The 11665-nt window shown below is 45.9% G+C and overlaps 1 protein-coding gene across 1 annotated transcript; it reads left to right on the top strand.

Moving 5' to 3' along the window:
* Window positions 1–867: 867 nt before the first annotated feature.
* Window positions 868–4673, top strand: LOC135508616 (immunoglobulin superfamily containing leucine-rich repeat protein 2-like). Its single transcript, XM_064928859.1, is given in 3 exon segments — window positions 868–1104; window positions 2453–4102; window positions 4105–4673. Coding segments are annotated over 3 exon segments (2133 nt in total). The 3' UTR covers window positions 4351–4673.
* Window positions 4674–11665: the final 6992 nt, after the last annotated feature.

Raw genomic sequence — 11665 nt, 5'->3', positions numbered from 1 at the left:
TGATGTAATGTGATGATGCAGTGATGTAGTGTAGTGATGAAGCAATGTAGTGCTGTACTGTAATGATGTACTGTTGTGGTGTAGTGATGTAATGTAGTGATGTAGTGATGTAGTGTAGTGATGTAATGTGATGATACAGTGATGTAGTGTAGTGATGAAGCGATGTAGTGTAGTGCTGTACTGTAATGATGTACTGTAGTGATGTAGTGTAGTGATGTAGTGATGTAATGTGATGATACAGTGATGTAGTGTAGTGATGAAGCGATGTAGTGTAGTGCTGTACTGTAATGATGTACTGTTGTGGTGTAGTGATGTAGTGATGTAGTGTAGTAGTGATGTGATGTAGTGATGTAATGTGATGATACAGTGATGTAGTGTAGTGATGAAGCGATGTAGTGTAGTGCTGTACTGTAATGATGTACTGTTGTGGTGTAGTGATGTAATGTGATGTAGTGATGTAATGTGATGTACTGTACTGATGTGGTGTCGTGATGTTGTGATGTAGTGATTTATTGTTGTGATTTAGTGTCGTGATGTAGTGTAGTGATATATTGATGTGTCATGATGTAGTGAAGTAGTGATGTAGTTTATTGATGTAGTGATGTAATGTAGTGATGTCATGATTTAGTGTCGTGATGTAGTGATGTATTGATATAGTGTAAATGTAAATGTGTAGTGATGTAGTGTAGTGATGTAGTGTTGTGATGTGATGCAACAGGATGTCTCAATGCATTATCATAAGGATTATTTCTGTGTAGAACGTTATGATGTATGGGTTTTGTATTTTAAAGATCTGTATAGATTAGCAGAAAATAATCTCATAAATTGTTAATTAACATTTTATCTGTGTGTTCTCAGGTGGTGAACATGGCGTCGTGGCGGCTGGTCTGTGTCCTGGCTGTATGGACCTCTGTGTTGGGTCTGGCCCAGTGTTGTCCAGATACCTGTAGCTGTTTGGATAAATACGCCCACCATTTCGCTGACTGTGCCTACAAAGACCTGCTATTAGTTCCCGTAGGCCTCCCCTTCAACGTCACCACCCTCTCTCTCTCTGCCAACAAGATCAAACTCCTGAAGGCCAAGAGCTTTATTAACGTCACCCAGGTGTGTGTGAATATGGTCCTAACGTCACCCAGGTGTGTGTGTGAATATGGTCCTAACGTCACCCAGGTGTGTGTGTGAATATGGTCCTAACGTCACCCAGGTGTGTGTGTGAATATGGTCCTAACGTCACCCAGGTGTGTGTGTGAATATGGTCCTAACGTCACCCAGGTGTGTGTGTGTGTGAATATGGTCCTAACGTCACCCAGGTGTGTGTGTGAATATGGTCACCCCTAACGTCACCCAGGTGTGTGTGTGAATATGGTCCTAACGTCACCCATGGGTGTGTGTGTGTGAATATGGTCCTAACGTCACCCAGGTGTGTGTGTGAATATGGTCCTAACGTCACCCAGGTGTGTGTGAATATGGTCCTAACGTCACCCAGGTGTGTGTGTGAATATGGTCCTAACGTCACCCAGGGTGTGTGTGTGTGAATATGGTTCTCACCCAGGTGTGTGTGTGTGTGAATATGGTCCTAACGTCACCCAGGTGTGTGTGTGAATATGGTCCTAACGTCACCCAGGTGTGTGTGTGAATATGGTCCTAACGTCACCCAGGTGTGTGTGTGAATATGGTCCTAACGTCATCCAGGTGTGTGTGTGAATATGGTCCTAACGTCACCCAGGTGTGTGTGTGTGTGAATATGGTCCTAACGTCATCCAGGTGTGTGTGTGAATATGGTCCTAACGTCACCCAGGTGTGTGTGTGAATATGGTCCTGTGTGTGAATATGGTCCCGTAACGTCACCCAGGTGTGTGTGTGTGTGAATATGGTCCTAACGTCACCCAGGTGTGTGTGTGAATATGGTCCTAACGTCACCCAGGTGTGTGTGTGAATATGGTCCTAACGTCACCCAGGTGTGTGTGTGTGTGAATATGGTCCTAACGTCACCCAGGTGTGTGTGTGAATATGGTCCTAACGTCATCCAGGTGTGTGTGTGAATATGGTCCTAACGTCATCCAGGTGTGTGTGTGTGAATATGGTCCTAACGTCATCCAGGTGTGTGTGTGAATATGGTCCTAACGTCACCCAGGCGTGTGTGTGAATATGGTCCTAACGTCACCCAGGTGTGTGTGTGAATATGGTCCTAACGTCACCCAGGTGTGGTGTGTGTGAATATGGTCCTAACGTCACCCAGGTGTGTGTGTGTGTGAATATGGTCCTGTGGGGTTCAGTTGGCAGATCATGGTTCTTGCAAAACCATGATTGTGGGTTGGATTCACTCTGGAGCCAGCCATACGAAAAATGTCTGAAAGCATGACTGTAAGTCACTGGCATATATTATATGATTATATTACATGGGATGGGCTGGGTACAGCAAAATATATATTAATAAAGTATTCTTCTTCAGGTGACCTCCCTATGGCTGGCCCACAATGAGATCGTGACCATAGAGAGGGACACCTTGGCACTGCTGATCCAGCTGAGAAACCTGGACGTCAGCTACAATAAGATCATCAGCTTCCCCTGGGAAGACCTGGCCAACCTCACCTCCCTTCAGCTGCTCAAGATGAACAACAATGAGATGATCAACCTCCCTAAATATTCCTTCTCGACTCTCAAAGACCTGAGGTCCCTGAGGATCAACAACAACAGGTTCACTACTATAGTTCAGGGGACCTTCAGCTCTCTGAGCTCCATGTCTCACCTTCAGATCTACAACAACCCCTTCACCTGCTCCTGCAGTCTGGAGTGGCTGAGAGACTGGATCACGGAGTCTAAGATCTCTGTCCCGGAGCAGGACTCTATCGTCTGCGAGGCACCAGAGCATCTGCAAGGGGCCCTGGTGACCAAAATGCCCAAGCTGGACTGCAAGGCCCCGTCAGTGTCCATCACCTACCAGCCAAACCTGGACAACACTGAGCTATACGAGGGCTTTATGGTGATTCTCAACTGTGAGACCAAGGGCCACCCCAAACCAGAGGTCAGCTGGGAGGTGGTGAATGCAGGGAACCAGAAGTTCACATTCAGTTTGCCCTCTGTGGTCAGCATGAATAGTGACTCGCCCATCAATGATAAAAGCACCAACGGCCGGTTCTTGGTATTCCAGAACGGCACTATGGTCATCCCCCGTATGAGCAAGAAGGAGGACGGGAACTACAGCTGCTCAGCTGTCAACGACCTCGGTAAAGCAGACAGCACAGTGAAGGTAGTGGTGGCAGGCACCAAGAAACAAGCCATTAACTCCATGCTGGACACCACAGCAGATAAGATCCTCCGTCCGTCTGGTGGAAACAAGCCGGGGCCTAAGATGACCAACAACATCATCAACTGGCCCAAGTCCGACTCCGAGAAGACCAAGAACGTTCCAACTGGGTCGTCTGTTAAACACGCTGATGGCTCAGTGCAGGCTGGCGAGGGCTCAGAGGAGCTTCCGTTTACCAGGAAGTGTGGCATCAGCGATGGTACTCAGTACATCTCCAATCACGCATTCAACCTCAGTCTGGACCAGCTGAAGCAGTACACCTTTGATTTAGGTGTCATCGCGTTGGAGGTATCCGAGACGGAGGCCAAAGTGCAACTCAACCCTCTACAGCTCCCCAACAGTAAGAACAACCTTCACCTCAGCCACAATGAGAACCTAGAGACCGTCGACAAAGAGCCTTTCAGCCTCTATCAAGGCTCAACCAAAACCCCTCTGGACATGCTCTATCTGTGTTTTAACACTGGTAACGGACACTCTGTGGTGCAGTGGTCCCGGATAGAGGAAGGGATCAACACCTATAAGTTTCAGGGCCTACAACCAGGCACTAACTACACCCTGTGTCTGACCTACGGAGGGCAAGACTGTCAGGTCCAGGTTGTCTTCACAACCAGGATGAAAATTCCTTCTCTGTTGATCATAGTGATGGTCAGTACCTTCCTGTTGGTGCTGGCTACAGTCCCTCTGCTGGGAGCAACCTGCTGTCATCTCTTAAACAAGTACCAGGGGAAGACTTACAAACTGATCATGAAGGCATCGCAGAAGAACCCAGATCAAATGGACAAACATATGGTTGGGGTGATTTCGACCCCCAGGTGTCGTTTGTAGAGTCAGAGAAGAATTCTAACACAAGTGAGATAGGAGGGGAGGGGGAGGACGGACAGGACGGGGAGGAGGTGGAGGGGAGTGTGGTTATCGAGTCTATCCCGGGTTCTACATTAAAATTTGAGGTGGGTTCGGAGTACAGCGATAGATTACCATTGGGCGCCGAAGCGGTGAATATCTCTGAGGATGGAAACGGTAACTACAAAGAGCTGAGTCGCTGAGCAGAGCCGTGTGATGCTATCAGAGAAGAGAGAGCTTGTAAAATAGTTACTTTCGACTACATTTTAAAGCAGGTAACTCACAGATCATTATTTCACGTAGAAATGATAGCCCGGATGAAGGTGGATAGCTCATTTTACCTCAGAAAGTAAGTGGTAACCCGTTATACCCCAAAGAAGAGATTGTCAAGAGGAACAGTTATGAATACTTACTGTGCATTCGGAAAGTATTCAGATCCCTTGACCTTTGCCACATTTGAAAACTTTACAGCCTTATTCTAAAATGGATTAAAAATATTTACATATTCCAATAAATCTACACACAATATCCCATAATGACAAAGCAAAAACAGATTTTGATTCATTTTCGCAAATGTATATTGAAAGTAAAACATATTTTTTAAATACATTTACTTTAGTATTCAGACACCTTACACAGTACTTTTGGGAAGCACCTTTGGCAGCAATTACAGCCTCAAGTGTTCTTAGGTATATTTTCCCATTCTTCTCTGCAGATCCTCTCAAGCTCCGTCAGGTTGGATGAGTTGTATCTCTGCACAGTTATTTTTAGGTCTCTCCAGAGATGTTCTATTGGGTTCAAGTCCGAGCTCTGCCTGGGCCACTCAAGGTCATTCAGAGACTTGTCCCAAAGCCACTAATGTGCTGAGGGTCATTGTCCTTTTGGAAGGTGAACCTTCACCCCAGTCTGTGGTCCTAAGCACTCTGGAGCCTCAGTTTTTCATCAGGACTTCTCTTTACTTTGCTCTGTTCATATTTCCTTCAATCCTGACTAGTCTCCCAGTCCCTGCCGCTGAAAGAAATCCCCACAGCATGATGCTGCCACCACCATGCTTCATTGTAGGTATGGTGCCAGGTTTCCCCCGGACGGAACATTGGCATTCAGGCTAAAGAGTTAAATCTGGTTTTCATCAGACCAGAGTATCTTGTTTCTGATGTTCTGACCATTCTTTAGGTGCCTTTTGGAAAACTGGATGGTTCTCCCATCTCCACAGAGGACCTCTGGAGCTCTATCAGAGTGACAATTGGGTTCCTGGTCATCTCCCTGCCCAAGGCCCTTCTCCCCCGATAGATCAGTAACACTGCATTCTTGGGGACCTTCAATACTGCATAAATGTTTTGTTACCCTTCCCTAGATATGTGCCTTGACACAATCCTGTCTCTGAGCTCTATGGACAATTCCTTCTACCTCATGGATAGTTTTTTTCTCTGACATGCGCTGTCAACTGTGGGACCTTATATAGACAGGTTCGCCTTTCCAAATCATGTTCAATCAATTGCATTTACCACAGATGGACTCCAATCAAGTTGTAGAAACATCTCAAGGAAGAACAATGGAAACAGGATGCACCTGGGCTGAATTTCTAGTCTCATAGCAAAGGGTCTGAATACTTATGTTAATATGTGACCGACCGGCTCGATCTTATGTAGCAAAATTTGAAATTGTGTTTTTCATATTGGATAAAAGTAGAGACTCAGAGCTAGAAAATGGCATATCGTACACTACAGTTGAGGAACAATGGAAATCACTTTTGAGAAAATGGCCCTTGAACATTTTGGTACACCTACTGGAGAGCTCTTCTTTGACTATACCCATCGTTCACACCCTCTTAAGCTTTAGCCCCACCCATCTCTTTAAGGATTCACATATGAGGCAGTGTTCTAAACAACCAAAGATTTCAAGACTAAAGGCTGGTAAATACTACGGGTGTGTTGGTGAATTTAATCTGGAGTGCCAGAGTGTTTTCTGGGCATTTGTAATCTCAGCGTTGTCAGATTGTCCGTTCATAAATTCAGAGTGTTTCACTGTCGGAGCGTTCAGAGCTGGACGCTCTGGCCGAGGAGTAGGGTTGATCTGAGTGTTCTGACGTAACAACAGCAGTCAAGCACTCAAGCTAACGGGCTAATGTTGGCTATCTTGCTAGCTACTTTCAGACACAAATGAGAGAACAGCTCACTCTGACCATTTTACTCACCCTAGGAGAGCTGGGTAGGCTGTTTTATCCAGATTGTTGGTGACTGCAACTGTGCTGCTGGCAACAATTTAATTACTCTCTTTTGCCAAAGGCCATATTCAATAGGTGTTGAGCGTTCATAAATCTCTCAGTTATCCACACTCAGACGAGAGTGCTCTGAAATCGGAGTAGATAGATAGCCAGAGCAAATTACCAGCTACTTCTATCGACAGTTGGCGAAGTGACATCATGAACAGTCTATGAAATGGTTACATGCATAGTGGAGTCTTTTGTTTGGACATGTAGCTAGCTAGCTAGCTAAACAATGAACCATAATCCCAACTCATAACGTCACTACCCTGCATGAATCTGCGGGTAGCTAACCAACCAGGTTCAATGTTACCTAGCTATCATTAGGCTATAATGGCCCTGAGATACAGGTAATATTATTACACAGATCATACACATAACATTAGCTAGCGACCCAAATCAAATCAGACTTAATTTGTCACATGCGCCGAATACAACATGTGTAGACTTTACGGTAAAATGCTTACTAACAAGCCCTTAACCAACAGTGCAGTTCAAGAAGAAGAAAATATTTACCAAGTAGACTAAATTAAAAAGTAATAATAAAAAGTAACAGAATAACAATAACAATAACGAGGCTATATACAGGGGGCACCGGTACCGAGTCAGTGTGTGGGGGTACAGGCTATTTGCGGTAATCTGTACATGTAGTTGGGGGGGCGAAGTGACTATGCAATGGCAACAAACAAACAAACAAACAGCGAATAGCAGCAGTGTACAAAAGGGAGAGGGGGTCAATGTAAATGATCCAGTGTCAATTTTATGAATTGTTCAGCAGTCTTATGACTTGGGGGTAGAAGTTGAGGAACCTTTTGGTCCTAGACTTGGTGCTCCCGTACCGCTTGCCGTGCGATAACAGAGAAAACAGTCTCTGACAATTTTATGGGCTTCCCTCTGACACCGCCTATTATATAGGTCCTAGATTGCAGTTAGCTTGGCCCCAGTAATGTACTGGGACATTCGCACTACCCTCTGTAGCGCCTTACGGTCAGATGCCGAGCAGTTACCATACCAGGCGGTGATGCAACCGGTCAGGATGCTCTCAATGGTGCAGCTGTAGAATCTTTTGAGGATCTGGGGACCCATGCCAAATCTTTTCAGTCTCCTGAGGGGGAAAAGGTTTTGTTGTGCCCTCTTCATGACTGTCTTGGTATGTTAGGACCATGATAGTTCGTTGGTGATGTGAACACCAAGTAACTGGAAACTCTCGACCCTCTCCACTACAGCCCCGTCGATGTTAATGGCGCCTGTTCGGCCCGCCTTTTCCTGTAGTCCACGATTAGCTCCTTAGTCTTGCTCACATTGAGGGAGAGGTTGTTCTCCTGGCACCACACTGCCAGTTCTCTGACCTCCTCCCTATAGGCTGTCTCATCGTTGTCGGTGATCAGGCCTACCACTGTTGTGTCGTCAGAAAACTTAATGATGGTGTTGGAGTCATGTTTGGCCACTCAGTCGTGGGTGAACAGGGAATATAGGAGGGGACTAAGCACACACCCCTGAGGGGCCCCAATGTTAAGGATCAGCGTGGCAGACGTGTTGTTGCCTACTCTTACCACCTAAGCCGGCCTGTCAGGAAGTCCAGGATCCAGTTGCAGAGGGAGGTGTTAAGTCCTTAGCTTAGTGATGAGCTTTGTAGGCACTATGGTGTTTAACGCTGAGCTGAAGTCAATGAACAGCATTCTCACATAGGTGTTCCTTTTGTCCAGGTGTGAAAGGGCAGTGTGGAGTGTGATTGAGATTGTGTCATCTGTGAATCTGTTGGGGCGGTATGCGAATTGGAGTGGATCTAGGTTGTCCGGAAGGATGCTGTTCATGTGAGCCATGACCAGCCTTTCAAAGCACTTCATGGCTACCGACGTGAGTGCCACGGGGCGGGAATCATGTAGGCAGGTTACCTTCACTTCCTTGGGCACAGGGACTATGGTGGTCTGCTTGAAACATGTAGGTATTACAGACTCGGTCAGGGAGAGGTTGAAAATGTCAGTGAAGACACTTGACAATTGGTCCGCACATGCTTTGAGTGCACGTCCTGGTAATCAGTCTGGCCCAGCGGCTTTGTGAATATTGACCTGTTTAAAGGTTTTGTTCACATCGGCTACCGAGAGCGTTGTCACACAGTCATCCAGAACAGCTGGTGCTCTCGTGCATGCTTCAATGTTGCTTGCCTCGGAGTGAGCATGAAAGGCATTTAGCTCATCTGGTAGGCTCACATCACTGGGAAGCTCGTGTCTGGGTTTCCCTTTGTAGTCCGTAATAGTTTTCAAGACCTGCCCCATCTGACGAGCATCAGGACCGGTGTAATAGGATTCAATCTTAATCCTGCATTGACACTTTGCTTGTTTGATGGTTTGTCTGAGGGCATAGCGGGATTTCTTATAAGCATCCGGATTACTCTCCCGCTCCTTGAAAGCGGCAGCTTTAGCCTTTATCTCGATGCGGATGTTGCCTGTAATCCATGGCTTCTGGTTGTGATATGTATGTACGATCAATGTGGTGACAACGTCATCGATGCACTTATTGATGAAACCGGTGACTGATGTGGTATACTCCTCAATGCCATTGGATGAATCCCAGAACATATTCCTGTCTGTGCTAGCCAAACAGTCCTCTAGTGTAGCATCAGCGTCATCTGACCACTTCTGCATTGAGCAAGTCACTGGTACTTCCTGCTTTAGTTTTTGCTTGTAAGCAGGAATCAGGAGGATATAATTATGGTCAGATTTGCAAAATGGAGGGCAGGGAGAGCTTTGTATGCATCTCTGTGTGTGGAGTAAAGGTGGTCTAGGATTTATTTTTTCTGGTTGCACATGTGACATGCTGGTAAAAATGTGTTAAAACTGATTTAAGTTTGCCTGCATTAAAGTCCCCGGCCACTAGGAGCGCCGCTAATGTTAGCTAGCTGGCTAACAGTACACTTTAACTTGAAATGAAAATGACTTTCTGACAAAATTAGAAACGTGTAATATCTGAAAATGTAGCTTGCTAGACTATTTTGCCCGTATACATGGATGGACTCCTCACCCTCTCTGTCACGGATGCCATGGTTGCCCTTAGTTTGAAGATGTAATCCGGAGACAGGTGTTTTCTCCATCTCTTCAGCTATCATACTCTAATTCCACTGATTTCAAAACTTGGTCCTCAAGAAAGTGGAGAGCAACAGTTCTATCGACAGTTGGCGCAGTGACATCATGAACCTGATATCTTTCACAAAAGCTGCGTTAGAAAGGATTACATAGACATACTGACCAGGTCAAATTATAGACAGAAGCGTACTACATGGTAGACCAATCCGAACTCATCTCGGCATGTCCAGCCACTCATTATCTCAGCCAATCATAGCTACTGGAAAAGTTACTCACTTTTTCGTGGCTAAACCAACAAGGCTCATAATTGAACAATTTTATACAAATTTAAATGCAAGTTTGTTATTAAGGCATATGCAAGTTCACATGTTCCAGAAGGCATTTCTGCCCCAAAACACATTTTGATTAACATTCAAATAGCTCTCCTGTGAAGTAAAAAAAAATATATATATATGTTTTCGCTTTGTCGTTATGGGGTATTATGTGTAGATGAATGAGGAAAAAGACGAGGGGTCTGAATACTTTCCAAATGCACTGTAAGCATTCAGACCCTTTGCTATGAGACTCTTATTTGAGCTCAGGTGCATCCTGTTTCCATTGATCATCCTTGAGATGTTTCTACAACTTGATTGGAGTCCACCTGTGGTAAATGAAATGGATTGGACATGATTTGGAAAGGCACACACCTGTCTATATAAGGTCCCACAGTTCACAGTGCATGTCAGAGCAAAAGCTAAGCCATGAGGTCGAAAGAATTGTCTGTAGAGCTCAGAGACAGGATTGTGTTGAGGCAAAAATCTGGGGAAGGGTACCAAAACATTTCTGCAGCATTGAAGGTCCACAAGAACACAGTGGCCTTCATCATTCTTAAATGGAAGAAGTTTCGAACCACCATGACTCTTCCTAGAGCTGGCCGCCCGGCCAAACTGAGCAATCGGTGGAGAAAGGCCTTGGTGAGGGAGGTGGCCAAGAACCTGATGGTCACTCTGACATGGTCACTCTGACAGAACTCTAGAGTTCCTCTGTGGAGATAGGAGAACCTTCCAGAAGGACAACCACCTCTGCAGTACTCCACCAATCAGGCCTTTATGGCAGAGTGGCCAGACGGAAGCCATTCCTCAATAAAAGGCACCTGACAGCCCTCTAGGGGTTTGCCAAAAGGCACCTAAAGACTCTCAGACCATGAGAAACAAGATTCTATGGTTTGATGAAACCAAGATTGAACTCTTTGACCTGAATGCCAAGTGTCACATCTGGAGGAAATCTGGCACCATCCCTACAGTGAAGCATGGTGGTGGCAGCATCACATCTGGAGGAAATCTGGCACCATCCCTACAGTGAAGCATGGTGGTGGCAGCATCACATCTGGAGGAAATCTGGCACCATCCCTACAGTGAAGCATGGTGGTGGCAGCATCACATCTGGAGGAAATCTGGCACCATCCCTACAGTGAAGCATGGTGGTGGCAGCATCACATCTGGAGGAAATCTGGCACCATCCCTACAGTGAAGCATGGTGGTGGCAGCATCACATCTGGAGGAAATCTGGCACCATCCCTACAGTGAAGCATGGTGGTGGCAGCATCACATCTGGAGGAAATCTGGCACCATCCCTACAGTGAAGCATGGTGGTGGCAGCAGGGACTAGGAGACTAGTCAGGATTGCGGCAAAGATTAATGGAGCAAAGTCAGAGAGACCCTTGCGGAGAACCTGCTCCAGAGCGCTCACAACCTCAGACTGGGGCAAAGATTCACCTTCCAACAAGACGATGACCCTAAGCACACAGTCAAGACTACTCAGGAGTGGCATCAGGACAAGTCGCTGAAGGTCCTTGAGTGGCCCAGTCAGAGCCCAGACTTGAACACGATCGACATCTCTGGAGAGACCTGAAAAAGGCTGTGCAGCAACGCTCCCCATCCAACGTGACAGATTTTGAGAGGATCTGCAGAGAGGAATGACAGAAACTCCCCAAATACATGTGTGCCAAGCTTGATGCGTCATACCCAAGAAGAATCGAGGCTGTAATCACTGCCAAAGGTGCTTCAACAAAGTACTGAGTAAAGGGTCTGAATATTAATATAAATGTGATATTTAGGTTTTACATTTTTAATAGATTTTCAAAAATGTCAAAAAACCTGTTTGTGTTTTGTCATTATGGGGTATTGTGTGTAG

The sequence above is a fragment of the Oncorhynchus masou genome, chromosome 22 (assembly GCF_036934945.1).
Source record: "Oncorhynchus masou masou isolate Uvic2021 chromosome 22, UVic_Omas_1.1, whole genome shotgun sequence".
NCBI classification, from domain to species: domain Eukaryota; kingdom Metazoa; phylum Chordata; class Actinopteri; order Salmoniformes; family Salmonidae; genus Oncorhynchus; species Oncorhynchus masou.
This window is presented reverse-complemented; position numbering and strand designations above follow the sequence as displayed.